The 19702-nt window shown below is 36.9% G+C and overlaps 1 protein-coding gene and 1 non-coding gene across 2 annotated transcripts in view; one reads left to right on the forward strand and one right to left on the reverse strand.

Moving 5' to 3' along the window:
- Positions 1-19702, reverse strand: part of NEO1 (neogenin 1) — a 246440-nt gene that overhangs the window by 54753 nt on the left and 171985 nt on the right. Inside the window, 2 exon segments of the mRNA XM_036842776.1 lie at positions 3796-3950; positions 10758-10917. Of these exon segments, the coding sequence (XP_036698671.1) occupies positions 3796-3950; positions 10758-10917 (315 nt within the window).
- LOC118891598 lies at positions 17301-17407 on the forward strand. The gene has a single exon (XR_005019151.1). It is a non-coding gene; the product is annotated as a U6 spliceosomal RNA (small nuclear RNA).

Below are 19702 nucleotides of genomic sequence, written 5' to 3' on the forward strand. Positions count from 1 at the left end.
ATTAAATGATTTCCCTCTTTATGACTGAAAAACCAAAAATTATCTGTGAAGTATCTCAAATTTATTCAAAGAAAAAAGTGAACAGTGCAGAATTCTTCTTGTGGTTTATAAAATCCTAGTTTTGCAGTGGGACTGCAGCACATAAAAGCAAACATCACAAAAAGAGAGCCTTCTTTTGCCAGGCTCTGGGGATACAATGAATGATGGACAGAATCCCTGCCCACAAAGAACTCCCAGTCTAGAGGGAAGTCAGACATATAAATAGTTACAAAGAAGGTCGTAAGTGCTGATAGATTAGGTAATGTCTGTAATGAAAACTGAAAGAAGAGAGTACACAATTCTGCTTTGGGTGGGGATGGTTAGGAAAGGGAAGGATTGGTGAGGACTTCTGGGGAGCAGGAAGAATGAGTAGTTTTCTCAGACTCCAAGGGGGAAATTGATCCAGTCAATTTGGACATAACAGGTGAGGAGACAGTGTCATGTGGTTCAGGTTGAAACAAAGAATGGATATGGGAGAGAGAATGCTGCAAAGGATGACAAGAGCCAGATAAAGGAGAACCTCTAAGGTCCTGCTATGAGTTTGGATTATTTCTTGTAGGTGTTAGGTAATTACTGAAAAATTATGAGCAGGAACATGACATGACCAGATCTGCATTTAAAAAGAACATGTGAACACATGCATGGAAGAAAAACAATAATGGCACAAGACTAGATAAATAATAATTTAAAAAATAGCCACCATTTATTGAATGCTTGCAATCAGTCCAGCATTAAGTGCTTTACATTTATTTAAATTACATCTTATTTAATCTGTGCACTAACCCAAATGAGACGGATACTGTTATCATCCCTACTTATGGATGAGGCTGAGAGGTTAAGAACCATTCCCAAATGATGGAAAAGTTGGAGAGTGGTGGAGCTAGGAGCTGAGCACTTCCTCGTTCTAAAACGTGGACTCAGGAAAACCAGTCAGGGGATTATGACAACACCCTCTGTGGGATGATGTGACTGGAAGATCCCATGATTGGTTGACTGATTGTCTGCCCAGCTCTAAATCCTACAACAGCTCACATCCTTTTTTACTATATTCTTTTTGTCTGACTGACAGGTTCCAGTCCCAACTTATACACAAATCCTGGCAGGTGCCTATATCTACACCTTGGTGGATACTCTATATCTGAAAACCATTTCTGTGGTGCCAGTGCTTCTGTAACAGACATCCATTAGATTTAAGGAAAGGGGAAAAAACTAACAAAATGTAAAACAAACTGGCTTGCTTAAATAACAGCATGACAGCTTAAGATTAGTTTTCCTACCAAAGCAGAGAAAGCTGAATACGGTTTTCTGGCAGTTGTTTGCTTTATTTAGGCATGAATCATGTTATTCACTTAAGAGCATATTTTGTGCAGCCTAACAGGTGGGATTTGTCACACTTCTGCTGCTATGGAAAACTTTCCCCTAACTTTTTAAAAGGGAAGGAGAACAGAACAAATTCCCTTGAAATCACTTTCAGTATATTCATTGGCTAAATGTAGGCAAAGATGATCCTAAAAAAGGCGCTAGTAAATTCTTTCATTTCATCTGTACAGTGGCATTAAAAAATGGAAAAAAATTTAAGTTGGTTTGAAAAGCTAAAAATGTAAACTATTTTCCCAGGGCTGACTCCAACACTTACGGCCCCTCCCACCTGCCCCCAGGCTGAATACCTCCAGATAAAATGCAAATCTCTCTCCACTAACTCCTCTTTTGCCAAAACATGTTATAGTCACTCTCTACCCCTAAAATACTCTCACCAGAATCTGTTGCCCCTTCCATCTATATTCTTATTTAGCTACTTTCTTTTAATCAAATTCCTTGAATAAATGATTGTGCTGCCTACTTTCCCTGTGATGACTGTTTACTTGTCTGGCGCTGGTACCAAACTGTAAGATCCTTGTGAACAGAAGTCAAGTCTTACTCATCTTTACATCTTGCTGCCTAGCACGGTGCCTGGCACATGACAGGCACTCAATAAATCTCTTCTTTCATCTCTAACTTGACAATGCCCCTTGTAGTCCAGTGGTTCTCAATAGTTTGACTTGTAAGTTCTGAAATGATAATGAAAACCACAGGCTCTTTCCCAAGGAAAATGTGAACATGTACAGACACACAAATACTTTCATGTATCTTCAGAAGGTTCATGGCTCCAGGATTGAACCCTTGCACTGAATCAAATTCAGTGGTCTTTTCCTTCATTTTCATCATGACTCACCTTGCATGTGCACTGTTGTCCTATTTTGGGGTTGGGTCAAGCAGTGTCCTTCCCCAAGAATGCTTGCTCTAAGCCAAATGCTTTAAGGCCAACCTCAGGTCTCAACTTTTCCTAGGAACCTGACTTAATATACCTAACTTTTACAGTAACTCTTCCTTGTTCTGTATCCCATTATCTCTCATGAATGACGCCTGTATGTGAGAGTTAATGAAGGAAAGTTGAGTTTTGCTTCGTGGCTTGAGTTTGAAATCTAATAGATTGTTCCTGCTCTCATCTGAACACAGTAACCATGAAATTCAACATCCTTTCCCTGCAGCGAGAACACATTCTTTCCTTAAATCAACGCCCCAAATCTCTGTTGGCCCTCTTGTTGTTGCTTGGGTTTGATTCCTGATCTTTAAGCTCTATTACTGAAATGATCAATGGCCTCCTATCTTGACTGCTCATTCTTGAAGGGGAGAATTCCTATCTTGTCCATCCCCTGCATCTGTAATAGTTTGTGCAATGCCTGGTAGAGGAGGTCCTCAATAACTGTTTGATGGGTGAATGATTTGCTGCAGCATTAGAAAGTGAAGTTCCACAGCTTCTTGACTTTACTTATTCTACCCATCAGGCAGAGTCCTTGAATTATTTCCATAGTTTCAGCGGTAAATTCATTTAATATGTTTAGTTCCCTGGTCAGTAGCTTTCACGAATTTATCTCCCATGCTCCCTAGCTGAAGTAAAATTTTTGTTACTGCAAGTTTGTTAATACAGAAACACTAGTGCAGTTAACAGTAAAAGAAATCTGGAGAAGGCTCCAAGGAAAAACAGTGGCTCATGTTAAAAGGTAAAAGTGTAGAAGAAAGCCTCATGAGATAAGCATTAATTCTGATTTGACTGCTTCTTGTCATTTCTGGCCTATAGTTTAAAACCAAAATTTAAGACACAGAAGACACTTATAAGATAAATCAATTTGACACTCATTTCAGTTGGAGAAAATCTTAAGAAATGTAAGTGGAAGTAACATTATTTAGCACAAAAGACAGCAGGTCCAAAGTAAAGCCCTGAAGAGATTCCAAAGAGTGTGGTATGTATAAAGATCAGGGCAATCCCGTTGATAACAATTATCAAATAGCTACTTCCTGTGTGAGGCACTGCATTAGATATGGTGGGAAATAAAAGGATAACAAAGACTCTGTCTTTGCCATAAAATTAATGAGATATATTCATAACCATAATTCAAGGAAGAAAATGATAATGTATCTTAGGACTGTCGAGATACAATATTAGATAAGATCAGAGGGAAGATTCTAAGAAGGCATCTGAGCTAGGTCTTAAAGGATCAGTAAAATTTGGGTGTCTATCAGCAGAATTATATTGTCTTACACTATTTGCTACTGCTTGATGTGAATTAATTTGATCTCCCGTAACTACTTTGTAAGGACCTTGAACGTGAGGAACTGTTATCTTCTGCACTCCTATGGTATGCCAGGCTATACATAAGGTAGCCCTTCATACAGGCCTCCCTACAGGTGGGGCTGACAGAGAGGTGGGAGACTTACCCTCAGGCTGTGTTTCTACTCGTAGTGGAGCTGAACTCTCTCCAGAGCCATGTTTATTTTGAGCCATAACTCTAAAGATGTACACAGTCGCTGGCATTAGGTTTTGGATGGTTACCTGCATTTCTCCGGGGCGACTGGTATTTTCAACACGTTCCCTTTGGAGAAAGAGGGATCAATTAGGAAAATTTCCAGAATGTGCAGTTTCATTTTCATTGTAATGTCTATAGATACTGTATGACATCAAAATCTTAATAAATGTAAGTCAAATTAACTCTCAAAAAAGGAAACTTTTGGGGGTAGAACAGTGCACAGAACATGGACACTGGCAAAGAGCAATGTCATACATGTCTGATAAATCGCTGATGTTCTTGCTTAAACATTACTGATATTGCTGGCCATAATCACAACTTCCTTTCAGAAAAGACACAGAGAGTCTTCTTGGTGCCATCTCAAATGGGGCAGCTGGTCACCAATTCTGTACGCTTTAGGAATCACTGAATTTTAAGGGGTTATCCTCAGGGAGACATATAGAAGGTGATTATAGGTATGACCCAATTTTCACAGACAGTATCAAAGAATGCTGTGTACCTTCTGGATAACAGACTCTCAATAAAAAGAAAATTAGAGATTATTACTTTCAAAACTGAGAACATTAAAAATTCAAATGAATCCAGGCTATAAAGTAAGCTAATCATGACTCTGATTTTTATAATTTATTTCTTAAAACAAAAACTCTTCTTGAATGATTTTCAAACTGATTTGAAATGTTTAACAAATCTTATCACAAACAGTACAAATGGCCAGTGGTCTAGTGTTATGAGATGAAAACATAAAAACAGTTATCAGTTAGGTTCTTTAAAAAGGTGGCCTCCAGGCTCTATTTTGGGGGTCTGTGTGTCCACACTTGGGCCCATAATTATGCTCAGTATACTGTACTCACTATAACAAAAACCAGATTATATTTGCTTTCAACAAATATTGTAAAGGAAAATACTTGTTTTAGACAAATAGCTGGTCTTTAAAAATTACTGATCATGTGAGGAAAGATCTGTGTCTATCTTGAGAGAGCAATAAAAGGGCCCAAAACTACTCTGTGGAAGAAATTATTTTAAATTACCTAATAATCTGTTGAATTAAATTCTTACTTTAAAATACTGATAATTTTCCCTGAAGCTACTGATTAAAATTTGTTTAGTTCTACATGACCATATGCCAATTTGTCTGCTTGTGTGTGAACATTTGCATTTCGGAGATGTAAGCGTTTTTCAGTAGTTTTCTATAGTTCTTTAAACTACGTTATTTTAATTAAAACAAACAAACAGTACCCAGGCACAACGTATTTATAAAGGTTGTCTGTCTACAGTCAGTTAGGTCCATTGGAAAAGAATATCATGGTAACAAAAGTTATTGCTCAGAGACACTTGACATATCTATAGATATTATTTTCTCTTCAGCTAAACCTCTAAATCACAAGATTTAGAAGGAGAGTATCAACTGATTTCTTATGCTGTGAGGTTTCTGACGCTTGATCCAATCACAAATGCTGTCTAAAAGGAAGTATGGTATTTGACACTTCATTAAACTAACAGCTCCACGCCAGAGCACAGAATAGTCTGTTGCGCTCACTGTACATGAAAGTTTAAACAAGTTCTCTCTCAGAAGGACAGCCGGGGGGAGGGGGGCACTATCTTATTTTAAATCAAAGTGAAAGAGTGTCTCATCCATGTTCACATACCACAGAAGCACTAGCAGAAGGCTCACACACAGAAGTAGCATCGCAAATGTGTGCTGAATGAATGAATGGAAATTTGCCTTTTGATGTGTAAATCTGATATAGTAATGATATCACGTTTATCTTTTTGTTTGTTCCTATGTAAAAGGGGAAAATACCTAGAACAAATTTCTACAGAAGCATTACAATAAGAAAAAATCAGTAGTAGGTATGATTCCCTAGGATGAAACATCTAGCACCTGAAAAGGCTTCTAACAGTAGATTGGTCTGAGGTCCCAGAACCAAGTCTGTCTAGAAAAAAACTTTTGACTTCAGGAAAGATCCAGGGTGAGTTATGAAGGACAATTCTCATAAATGTGTGAGGTTATCATGGGTCTTAGGTTAGAATGTCTTAGTTAAGAGTCAAAAGAGAAAGGAAAAGATACACTTTATACTAAGACAGTGCTGGACCAGAAGTTAGGAGCTCCAATTCTAGTTCTGGCAACACTACTAGCTTGCTAGGGGATCGCGGGAAAGTCACCAATTCTTTCTGGGCTTCAGTTTCTTCATGTATTAAATGAAAGAATGAGCCCAGGGTGGTGAACTTTTTCTTAAAGGGCTTGATAGTAAATATCTACAGGCCAAGATGCCAAATGAAAAATATTACCAACCATCTCCACAGTTAAAAATCCAAGTATAACTTTAGTTGGTCCTCCCTATCCACGGCTCTGCATCTGGGAATTCAACCAACTGTGGATCGTGTAGTACTGTACTACGGATTTACTGAGAAAAACCCACATATAAGTGGATGTGTGCAGTTCAAACCCGTGTTGTTCAAGGGTCAACTGTAGTTACTTGTATAACCTATTAAAATGTAACCGTTTGAAAATGTAAAAACTATTCTTAGCTCTTGGGCCATAAAAATAAAAAGTTTGATTTGGCCCAGGGTCTATAGTGTGCCAGCTCCCGGAGTAGACTAACAGATACGTAAGGCTTTGTCCAACTCTAAAATGCTATTAATTTCTGGAATAACTTACTCTGTACTTTCCATTTGGTGGCTAACAGAAAATACTGCTGTTTACATTAAAGGCATTGAAAAAAAAAGGTGAACATTTCATAGGTGAAATGGCAGAGGAAGGACCCTTTGGAATTTCGGGAAACTCAGGTACCCAACAGAATTATATAGCTCATGACCAAGGCACATAAGGCCACCTGGTGGTTGAATTATCAAATGCAGGAAGTAGGGGAATTTGTAAATGCAGGCAGCGGCATATATCCTCACATCGAAACGTTTTAAGTCTATGAAGATAATGTATTACCTTCATTTTTTAGATTAGAAAATTTAAACTTATAAAGGTTAAATAAATTTTGTTTATAAAACAAGTAACAGGGATCTAGTCTTTGACTTAGTGTTATTTCTATTCCTTCATTGCTTCTATTCAGAAATCATAAAGTAATAAAGCGACAAAAATTATTATTACAATCTCCAAGAATATTCCTTTGAAATATTCCCCAGATTTATTCTGTCTGTTCCAAGTCACTGCTGTCATCTTCATCAGGGCCTACTGCATGCCTAGATCAACCTAACTACTACTGATCTGTCTCCCTGACTCCACTGCTTTTCCTCTCTAATCTTATGCAGTGCTCTCCAAGTACTGCTAATAAAAGCTGTTTAATAAAACCACAGTGTACACTTGCTCAGGAGTCTAAAATGGTCCCTTCTTAACTGATTATGTCAAAATTCCAACACTTGGCTCCAAACTTCCACTTTATTGTAATCTCTTACTAATTCTGACCAAAAACTCTAGGCCAGAGCTTTCTTACTTGCCCATCCTTCCAACAACAGACAACACAAATTAAATTGGATCTTCCTTGCATCTCCTCTTTCTTCACATATACTTGCCCTGTGCTCCTGCCCCTGCCAATTTATCTTCTACATTTTTTCAATTCCAACTTCACTTATTAATCATCTCTGCTTATTTCAACACATGATTCACTAATAAGTGATAGATTTTCATTAAAAACCAAAGTACATATAATTAAAAAAATTAGAAGTCCTAGTTTTTCTCCCTCCTTAAAACCTGTTCCACCCTGAGACCTAAAGGTGGCGTGTAGACCTGTATCTTGACATTTTGGGCAGGATAATTCTTTGTTTTGGTGGGTGGAGGGGAGCTGTCCTGTACATTGTAGGATGTTTATCAGCATCTCTGGCTTCTACTCACTAGATGGCAGTAAGCATCCCCTCCCATCTCAGTTGCAATAACCAAAAATGTCAGCAGACATTGCCAAATGCCCATTGGGAGATGGGGGGCAAAACTGTCCCTGGTTGAGAATCACTAATCTAGGCATTTATATACACATCAAAATACATAGATATAAGTCATTAAAAAAATTCCTGCATCATACTTCATATGGATATACATATATTAACTATATGCCCATTCCTCTACCAATGGACATTTACTTTCTTTCCTTTTTTTAATCCTTACAAATAATGCTACAATAAACATTTTTTATGAGTGCCCTATGTGTATGTATATTGGCATATCTATAGGACAGACACCTAGAAGTGTAATTGTTGGGTTGAAAGGAATGTGCATTAAAAAATTTTTTTAAAATTCTGCCAAATCACCTTCTCCAAAGGCTCCTCTAATTTATACTGCCACCAAGAGCCTAGATTGGATTTAATCCCAACATTCATCTCACTTAACACTGGATATTATCAACTTAAAATTTCTGCCAGCCTTACAGGTGAAAAATGGTAACTCATCATTTTGTATTTCCAAGATTGTTAGTAATGGTGAAAACTTTTTTTTTAACTTTAATGGGCTTTCCACTAACTTCTTTGAGGCACCTACTTATACCATCTGCCTCATGAGATATCTTTTACTTGTGATTTGTAAAAGTTCTTTATATAGACTGGGTATCAATACAATCTTTTACAAATGTTAAATTTTTTCCCAGCTTACCAGTTGATAATTTGATTTTGTTTATTATGTTTTATCACATGGAATTTTACAGTTATATAATAAACTCTGTCAATCTCTCCTATATGGTTCCTGAATTTTCTGTCTTCCTTTAAAAGATACATTAAGTGATGAAAATAGTTTCTATATTTTCTTCTAATAGACTTAGAAGTTTTAAAAATACGTCTTGATACATCTATAACTTGTTATACATAAGACAGAGATACAACTTTTATTCCTTCTATTAAATGGAGGTTAATTATGTCAACATTATTTCTTGAATAATTATTATTTCTCCATTCATTATAATTACTCACTTAACAAGTATCTATTTAGTGCTACTTATAAGCCAGGCTCTGTTCCAGGTGATGGTGATACTCCACTGAACAAGACAAACACCATGAATGTGTTAATAAGAAGAGAAAATTTCTGAGTATTAAGTGTTCTGAAAAAACACAACACAAAAGCTAAAAAACAGAATACAGTGGTATGTTACAGTGATGTTCTGGTAAATGTTTAACAACTGGCTCTGGTTTGTAGCACTTCTCACTGTAACTACTCCCTCTATGCCCAATTTTGAGCTACTGAGCCATGTCATCGGGTTTGCAAAATTTCCTGAAAATTTAACAACTGGCTTGGGAACAAGCCACCAAGTGCTCCACTGTGTGACAGTGACCAAGGGGCTAAGCTGGGTGGGTAGTCATGGAAGACCTGAGAAGGGATCATCTGAGGATGACGGACAAGAAGCCAGACAGTTATCTGTGAGGGAAATGCAGTTCTGGTAGAAGGAACAACAAGGGCAAAGGCCTTGTGATGCACATAAGCTTGCTTCTGAGGAATTACTAAAAGCTTTTTTCCTTCTGTGAAATCCCATGACGTTTGCAATGCGATCTAAAAGCCTACTGGAAACATTTTAAGACAGGTGCTGTTTGGTAGTAATATCTTGCCTTTCTGGGACTAGCTCTATGTTTCCTTATCTTTGTAACTCCCCAGACATCCAGTGCAGTGTTCGGATGAACATTCTATTACCCTGGGAGCAGCTCCACCTATCTGACTCAAATTATGTCACTCAGATGTCTCAAGAGTGTTAAACCAAGGGGTACTGACTTGACGAAGGTGCCTATACTTGCTGAACTTGCCAGTCTGGTATTAAATACAATATATATCAAATGTAAGCACCCTTGTAGAAATACAAGCTTTATTTCATGGGTTAGGGCCGTAACCAAAACAGATTATTTTAGTTTTCTTATTTTGGTGTGAAGTAACAGCACAATGAAGGAATCTACTCAGCAATATTCAGAGTACACAGTCAGCATGTGGCATGGTACCTCCCAAAGAGTTTATAACCTGGTTGGGAAAACAACACAAATACACATAAAATAACAGAAGAGTAACAACTATGGTAGTATTAGATCATGTGTTATCATAATTAAGTGCCAATATCAGTGGCACATACATACAAGAGAAAAGTTGTATGTGCTGAAAAAGGTAGAGAAAGATTTATGAGGGCTTCATGGGGCTTAGTCTGGGCCAAGAAAGATTAACTGAATTTTAGTTTTATTTGAAAAACCCTTTTTTCAAGGGGGAAGTGACTGAAGAGAACAGACTGGGAAAAAAGGCTGCATAGTGACAGGAATTAGACTGGTTTCATTAGAAAGTGAGCTAAACTGGGGTTAAAGGAAAATAAGGTTGGATAGATAAAACAAAGGTAGACTGTGGAGTAAAGCAGCCTGGTGATTCTGGAGAATCTCCAAAAGCAATGGAGAGGCAACGTGAGTTCCTGAAAGAGGTGGAGATGGAGAGAAATTTAATGAAATGCTGTTTTAGGAAAATGAGTCACGAAGTACTCTTGTGTCATCAAGGAGACCCCCCCCCCCACCCCAGAGCTCAGCAGCCCACATCCGGGTAAGGGTGCAGACAGATATTCACTAAGATTACTTTAATAACTACCTTAATTTCTAGAATCTGAAAGTTCTAAGAAAGACATAGCCTATGGGTTGTGCTTGACTGAATCTTATGAAAAAATGGTAGCCCTGGTTACATTTTAATACTTCTAACTTAAATAACTCTCTCCCCAAGTCATCCCAGAGAGGCAGGAAAGAATACCAGGACTTCACTCTGTTTAGGAATTTACTTTTAATGACCTAAAACTAGGTCATCTCGGTGATCATATATTCTGGACTGAAAGTTGGTACAGATTCTACACAGTAAAGAGTCAGGGTGGGGACGTCTGGTCTTGGGTGGACAAGATGCAACCAACCGGCTCCAGACGTACAGGCACTTACCTAGCAATCCCCTCCTTGGTGTAGAAGACAGAGTAGGTAAGGTTGTCCCCGTGAGGATCTGATGCAGGTGTCCGCCATGTCAATTTGATGAAGCGGGTAGAGACCAGGGAGGCCACGACATCCCGAGGAGCTGAAGGCAGTGGTCCAGTTGTGGCTGGTGCTAGATGGTCAGTAGTGGCACTGGTCAGTGAAGTGGGAGGTAATGTTGGGATGGCAACATCTTGTCATGTGCAAATATTGGGGAATATGAAGGGCAAACCACGACGGTTTTAAAAAAGAGAACAGAAAAAACAAAAAACAAAAAAGAAATAAACAAAACCACGATGGGAAATAAAATAAAATGAATGAACATAAAAAAGGCCATTAAACTGAAGGCTAACATGCAGGCCAGGGGTAACTACTGAAAACTAATGGGCACTAGTCAAGGCACATCACTGCAGAGCAAGCAGACTTTCTGGTCACTATAATGGTTGTGGGCAAGGGACAGGGAGTGTGACAGCTAAGAATAAAACATTTCACAGAAGGACACATCAGTGCCCAAGTAATTTTCTTTAATTCTGAAAGCAGCATGCAACATCTGTCGAACTTTGCACATAAAAGTCTTATATATAATAAAACCTCAATATTTTTTTCCCACTTTATCAAAATATGGAATATTGTGTGTAGTATGGACGGGCCTAATTACACTCAACATAGGCCCCAGACTATCATGACCTCACTGCAGAGCTGTGTGTGCCTTTAGCTCTGCAGGAGATTCAAGAGCCAGATCTTCAACTGGAGTCTAATATTAAAGTTTGCTCACTGTATTTGGCAATACCCAGGGAAGTCTGATAACCTTTCTCAATTCACTAAGTTATAGCTCATTTCCTCTTATCAATTCATTTGACTACAACAGTATAAAATTGTGCATCACAAATTCCAAAGTCACACAAATATAATACTTATTAGGTAGCATATCTGTTTGGTACAGTCCTCACTGCAGTAATAGATTACGACGGCTTGCAGACCTCAGGGACTTGATGGGATAGATGAAGCAGTGGCAAATCAGAGCTCTGCAAGTCGAAAGCCTCTGTCTGTATGCCCGGAGTCAGCCCATTCTGTTGTTGGACACTTCTGACTTTAGAAGTCCATTCCTAGTATTAACCTAAAATCTCCTTCACCTTGGAGTATATACGTTTAATCTCACAATTTTCAACTGACGGAATTTATTAGAATTCTGTCATAACCTTAATGGGGATATTAGAAGAGAGGCAGAGAGGAAAGCATGACAATTCTGGATCTCGTTTTCAATGAAGTGGTAGGACAACAACCTCCTGAAAATGTCTGTGAATTACAGGAGAATCTTTTAAAGTGAGGCAGTCTAAATAAATATGCCACAGAGAATAAATTCTCCAAGGGAAAGGCAGAGGAAGACCAACGTAAAGTCTCTAGACAGCTACCATTTATTGAGCACTTTCTACATGGCACTCTCGCTCTTTACATGGACTCATTCAATCCTTACAACTCTGTGAAATAGGTACTATCATTGTATCTCTATATTATATATGGAGACTGACATTTAAAAAGGCTAAATCACCCTTCCTAGGAATAGGAAGTGGTGGAGTGTTAAAATCAGCCATGGTTTTTAGCTTAAGAGGCCTCTGGATTTAGCCAATAGAAGTTTTTAGTCCTTGTTGTGCCACTCAGGGTTATGGGAGCAGTCAAGGACTCTTGTTTGTTTCTGTCAATTCCCCTTGCCCCCGAGTCCCGTGAAGGCAATGCAAAGGGCCCAGGATGAATGCCTGCACATGCAGTAGGTGTTACAGGAGAAAACCCCTGAGCTTGTGGGATTTACCACTTTCATAGCAAGGGAAAGCAAGCTCCAGACAAAGAATGGACCTGCTGTGGATATCTTTTTTTTTTTTTAACATCTTTATTGGAGTATAATTTACAATGGTGTGTTAGTTTCTGCTTTATAACAAAGTGAATCAGCTATACATATACATATAACCCCATATCTCCTCCCTCTTGCGTCTCCCTCCCACCTTCCCTATCCCACCCCTCTAGGTGGTCACAAAGCACCAAGCTGATCTCCCTGTGCTGTGTGGCTGCTTCCCACTAGCTATCTATTTTACATTTGGCAGTGTATATATGTCCATGCCACTCTATATGTAATTTAATTCTGTTGTGTTTGGAGACATACTTTGTATGGTTTCAGCCTTTTAAAAGGTACTGAAACTTGTTTTCTGTCCCAGTATATAGTCTATCTTGGCAATTGTTCCATATGTGCTTGGAAAAAACCTGTATCTGTAGTTGTTGGGTGGAGAGTCTACGATGTCAGCTAGGTCAAGTTGACTGACAGGATTGCTTAAGTCCTCTATACTCTTTCTAATTGTTTTATCAGTTTTTGAGAGTAGGATATTGAAATCTCCAACTGTTATCATTGATTTATGTATTTCTTTGAATATACCAATTATAAATGCATATACATCTAACAAAAGAGCCCCAAAATATATGAATCCAAAGAAATCTGTGAAAACCTCAAATATTTGGAAATCAAAAAACGCACTCCTAAATAACCCGAGTCAATGAAGAAATAGCAAGAAAAAATTTTAAAAAATATTTTTAACTGAATGAAATGAAAATACAACATATTAAAAATGAAGGGATGCAGTTAAAGCAGTGCTTAGAGGGAAATTAAAATACCTTTACTAGAAGATAAGTCTCACATGAATTACCTAAGGTTCTACCTTACTGAAGAGTGTAGACCTTAAGCTTTTTTTCTTTTCTTAATATAGCAGGTTGAGCTTTTTCACACACACAAATAAAGGTAACCATGTGAGGTGATGGATGTGTTAACTAACTTAATTGTTGGAATCCTTTCACAATGTATATGTATCAAATCATTATGTTGTACACTTTAAATATATTACCATTTATTTGTCAATTATACCTCAATAAAGCTGGAAAAAATTAAATTAAATTTTAACCACATTCTTAAAAAAATACAAGGGTAAGAAATTAAGAGAAGATGTAAGCTACCAAAATAAAAAATAAAAGAGGGAACAATGTTATGAATCCCACAGATATTAAAAATTATAAGGGAATATTATGAACAAATTTATGCCAATAAATCAGACAACTTAAAGGAAATAAACACATTCCCATGAAGACAAAAATTACCAAACCTACTCAAGAAGAAATACAAAATCTAGACAGAACTATAATAGATAGAAAAATTTAAATAAAAATCTTCCCACAGTGAAAAGTCCAAGCCCAGACGGTTTCACTGGTGAATGCTATCAAATATTTAAAAGAAGAATTAATACTAATCCTTCACAACTCTTTCAGAAAAAGAGTAGAAACACTTCCAACTCATTTTGTGAGGCTAGTATTACTCTGATATAAAAGCCAAAGATACCACATGAAAAGAAAACTACAGAACAACCCTCGTGATCATAGATACAAAAATCTTTAACAAAATATTAGCAAACCATATTTGGTAACATATTAAGAGGATTATAAACCATGATCAAGTAGAATTTATCATAGGAATTCAAGACTAGTTTAACATCCAAAAACCAATGTAATATATTAACAGAAAAAAACCTGATAATCTCAATAGATGCAGAAAAAGCATTTGACAAAATCAAACACCTATTCATAATAAAAACTCTCAACAAATTAGGAAAAGAAGTAAACTTCCTCGACCTAAAAAACCTATGGTGAACATTATACTTAAATGGTGAAGGAATAAATGCTTTTTCCCCAATGTTGGAAATAAGGACGTTAGCTCCTGCTTCTTATATTAAGCATTGTACTGGTCCAAGCCAGTGCAAGAAGGCAAGAAAAAGAGAAAAACTGAATAAAGATTAAAAAGGAAAAAGTAATACTGTTTTTATTTGTAATTAATAATTAACTGAGTAGAAAACCCTAATGAATCTAGCAAAAAAAAAAAAAAGCTACCAAAACGAATAAATATGTTTAGCAAGGTCATAGGATACAAGGTCAATATATAAAAACCAACTCTATTTCTCTATACTAGGAATGAACAATCCAAAAGTAAAATTAAGAAAACAACTCCAAATATAACAGCATCAAAAAAGAATAAAATATTTAAGAATAAATTTAATGGAAGAAGCGTAAGATTTGTACCCTGAAAACTACAACTCATTGCTGAGAGAAATTTTTTAAACTCTAAATAAATAAAGATCTAAATGAAAAGATCTAAATAAATAAATGTTCATGGATTAGAAGACTTAATGTTGTTAAGATGATAAGCTGTCCCTAAAATTTAATATTAAGATCTGCAAAAGATCTAGAATAGTCAAAATAATTCTGAAAAAGAAGCAAATGGTTGGAGGACTTGGATTACCCAATTTCAAAACTTACTATAAAGCTCTAGTAATTGAGACAGTCCAGCATATGAATAGGCATATAGATCAGTGAAAGAGAATTGAGAGTCCAGAAGTATGCCCCTATATTTGTGGTCAACTGATTCTCAGCTAAGGTGTCCAGAAGTTTCAATGTGGTAAGAACAGTCTTCAACAACTGGTGCTGGTACAACTACATAACCCCATGCAAAGCAATGAACTTAGATCCTTACTTAACACCACATACAAAGATTAACTCAAAACAGCTCCTAGACTTAATAGAAGAACTAAAACTTCTGAAAAAATATACAGGGGAAAGTCTTTGTGCCTTGGGTTAGAAAAGTATTCTTAGACATGATAACAAAAGCACAAGATACAGAAGAAAAAAACAGATAAGTTATATTTTATTAAAAATAAAAACTTCAGGGCTTCCCTGGTGGCGCAGTGGTTGAGAATCTGCCTGCCAATGCAGGGGACACGGGTTCGAGCCCTGGTCTGGGAAGATCCCACATGCCGCGGAGCAACTGGGCCCGTGAGCCACAACTACTGAGCCTGCACGTCTGGAGCCTGTGCTCCGCAAAAAGAGAGGCCGCGATAGTGAGAGGCCCGCGCACCGCGATGAAGAGTGGCCCCCACTTGCCACAACTAGAGAAAGCCCTCGCACAGAAACGAAGACCCAACACAGCCAAAAAATAAAAATTAAAAAAAAAAAAAAGCAAACGTCTTCATTAAAAAAAAATTAAAAAAAAAATAAATAAATAAAAATAAAAACTTCAGCACATTAAGGAAAACACAACTAAGTAAATGATAAGCCAGAGACTGGCAGAAAATGTTTCCAAAGCGTGTATCTGATGCAGGACTTGAACATATAATTCAGAATATATATTCAGGATCAGAATATATAATGAACTTTTATAAATTAGTAAGAAAACAAGCCAATTTAAAAGTGGGCAAAAGACTTGAAAAGTCATTTCACCAAAAAGAACATACAAATGGCTAATAAACATGTGAAAATGTGCTCAACATCAATGTCATTAGGAAAACGTGAATTAAAATCACAATAAGATACTACTACAGGGACTTCCTTGATGACACAGTGGTTAAGAATCCACCTGCCAATGCAGGGGACACGGGTTCGATCCCTGGTCCAGGAAGATCCCACATCCCGTGGAGCAACGAAGTCCTTGTGCCACAACTACTGAGCCTGTGCTCTAGAGCCCATGAGCCACAACTACTGAGCCCGCAAGCCACAACTACTGAAGCCTGTGCGCCTAGAGCCCGTGCTCCGCAACAAGAGAAGCAACCGTGATAAGAAGCCCATGCACTGCAACGAAGACCAAACACAGCCAAAAATTAATAAATTAATTTTTAAAAAAAGATACTACTACACACCCACTACAACGGTTACAAACAAAAAAGGTACACAGTACTTAGTGTTGGAAAAACTGGAATCCTCATACATTGTTGGGAATGTATTAATTCTTTCAATTGATGAACACGAATTGTCTCCATTTATTATTTACATCTTTAATTTCTTTAAAAAATGTTTTATAGTTTTCTGAGCGTTAAGTTGTGAACTTCTTTTGTTAAATTTATTAAGTATTTTATTCTTTTTGATGCTATTATACATGAAATTGTTTTCTTAATTTCAATCTCAGATTGTTCCTGCAAGTATATATAAATACAAATGATTTATGTATACTGATACTGACTTGCTAAGCTTATTTATTAGTTCAAATAGTTTACTCATGGATTCTTCATGATTTTCTGTATACAAAATGATGTTATCTGTAGAGAGTTTTACATATCATACTTCAATAATACTGCTGAAAAGAATGAAATGCCTTAGACTGACTAGTTGCAACAATTAAACAATATTTTTTTTCTAGTGTAAAATAGCAATAGTTACTGAGTCCTAGGACCTTTCTGTTGCTCAAAGCACCTGAGCTTAAAATCAACCTATCTGAAGTCATCACAAAATTAAAATGTCCAGAAACTACTCAAAGGTTTCACAGGTATGCCAACTGATTATCAAGGATCCTAAAGCATAAGTGAACTATACAGATATCTAGGCCAAATGTAGTAAAAATCTGTTACTTAAAAAAAAAAGGTCTGATTATATTAAGAATTAGGCTGGTTGCCTTTCCTTCTGCCACCAGAGTTCATTTGTGAACATAAAAGATCTGATGATGTGCTCGCTTTGGCAGCACATATACTAAAATTGGAACGATACAGAGAAGATTAGCATGCTCCCTGCACAAGGATGACACGCAAATTCGTGAAGGGTTCCATATTTTTAAAAATTCTCTAGAAGGGATCAATAGCAGAATAACTGAGGCAGAAGAATGGATAAGTGACCTGAAAGATAAAATAGTGGAAATAACTACTGCAGAGCAGAATAAAGAAAAAAGAATGAAAAGAATTGAGGACGGTCTCAGAGACCTCTGGGACAACATTAAACGCACCAACATTCGAATTATAGGGGAAGACAAAAGGAAAGGGACTGAGAAAATATTTGAAGAGATTATAGTTGAAAACTTCCCAAATATGGGAAAGGAAATAGTTAATCAAGTCCAGGAAGCACAGAGATTCCCATACAGGATAAATCCAAGGAGAAACACGCCAAGACACATATTAATCAAACTATCAAAAATTAAAAACAAAGAAAAAATATTAAAAGCAGAAAGGTAAAAACAACAAATAACATACAAGGGAATCCCCATAAGGTTAACAGCTGATCTTTCAGCAGAAACTCTGCAAGCCAGAAGGGATTGGGAGAACATATTTAAAGTGATGAAGGAGAAAAACCTACAACCAAGATTACTCTACCCAGCAAGGATCTCATTCAGATTTGATGGAGAAATTAAAACGTTTACAGACAAGCAAAAGCTAAGAGAATTCAGCACCACCAAACCAGCTTCACAACATATGCTAAAGGAACTTCTCTAGGTAGGAAACACAAGAGAAGGAAAAGACCTACAATAACAACCCCAAAACAATTAAGAAAACGGTAATAGGAACATACATATTGATAATTACCTTAAATGTAAATGGATTAAATGCTCCAACCAAAAGATACAGACTGGCTGAATGGATACAAAAACAAGACCTGTATATATGCTGTCTACAAGAGACCCACTTCAGACCTAGGGACACATACAGACTGAAAGTGAGGGGATGGAAAAAGATATTCCATGCAAATGGAAATCAAAAGAAAGCTGGAGTAGCAATTCTCATATCAGACAAAATAGATTTTAAAACAAAGACTATTACAAGAGACAAAGAAGGACACTACATAATGAGCAAGGGGTCGATCCAAGAAGAAGATATAACAATTGTAAATATTTATGCACCCAACATAGGAGCACCTCAATACATAAGGCGAATACTAACAGCCATAAAAGGGGAAATCGACAGTAACACAATCATAGCAGGGGACTTTAACACCCTACTTTCACCAACGGACAGATCATCCAAAATGAAAATAAATAAGGAAACACAAGCTTTAAATGATACATTAAACAAGATGGACTTGATATTTATAGGACATTCCATCCAAAAACAACAGAATACACTTTCTTCTCAAGTGCTCATGGAACATTCTCCAGGATAGATCATATCTTGGGTCACAAATCAAGCCTTGGTAAATTTAAGAAAATTGAAATCATATCAAGTATCTTTTCTGACCACAATACTATGAGACTAGATATCAATTACAGGAAAAAATCTGTAAAAAATACAAACACATGGAGGCTAAACAACACACTACTTAATAACCAAGAGATCACTGAAGAAATCAAAGACGAAATAAAAAAATACCTAGAAACAAATGACAATGAAAACACAACGACCCAAAACCTATGGGATGCAGCTAAAGCAGTTCTAAGAGGGAAGTCTATAGCAATACAATCCTACCTTAAGAAACAAGAAACATCTCAAATAAACAACCTAACCGCACACCTAAAGCAATCAGAGAAAGAAGAAAAGAACTCCAAAGTTAGCAGAAGGAAAGAAATCATAAAGATCAGATCAGAAATAAATGAAAAAGAAATGAAGAAAATGATAGCAAAAATCAGTAAAACTAAAAGTTGGTTCTTTGAGAAGATAAAATTGATAAACCATTAGCCAGACTCATCAAGAAAAAAAGGGAGAAGACTCAGATCAAAAGAATTAGAAATGAAAAAGGGGAAGTAACAACTGACACTGCAGAAATACAAAGGATCATGAGAGATTACTACAAGCAACTATATGCCGATAAAATGGACAACCTGGAAGAAATGGAGAAATTCTTAGAAATGCACAACCTTCCGAGACTGAACCAGGAAGAAATAGAATATATGAACAGACCAATCACAAGCACTGAAATTCAAACTGTGACTAAAAATCTTCCAACAAACAAAAGCCCAGGACCAGATGGCTTCACAGGCGAATTCTATCAAACATTTAGAGAAGAGTTAACACCTATCCTTCTCAAACTCTTCCAAAATATAGCAGAGTGAGGAACACTCCCAAACTCATTCTACGAGGCCAACATCACCCGGATACTAAAACCAGACAAAGATGTCACAAAGAAAGAAAACTACAGGCCAATAT

Source organism: Balaenoptera musculus, chromosome 2, assembly GCF_009873245.2.
Source record: "Balaenoptera musculus isolate JJ_BM4_2016_0621 chromosome 2, mBalMus1.pri.v3, whole genome shotgun sequence".
Classification (NCBI taxonomy): domain Eukaryota; kingdom Metazoa; phylum Chordata; class Mammalia; order Artiodactyla; family Balaenopteridae; genus Balaenoptera; species Balaenoptera musculus.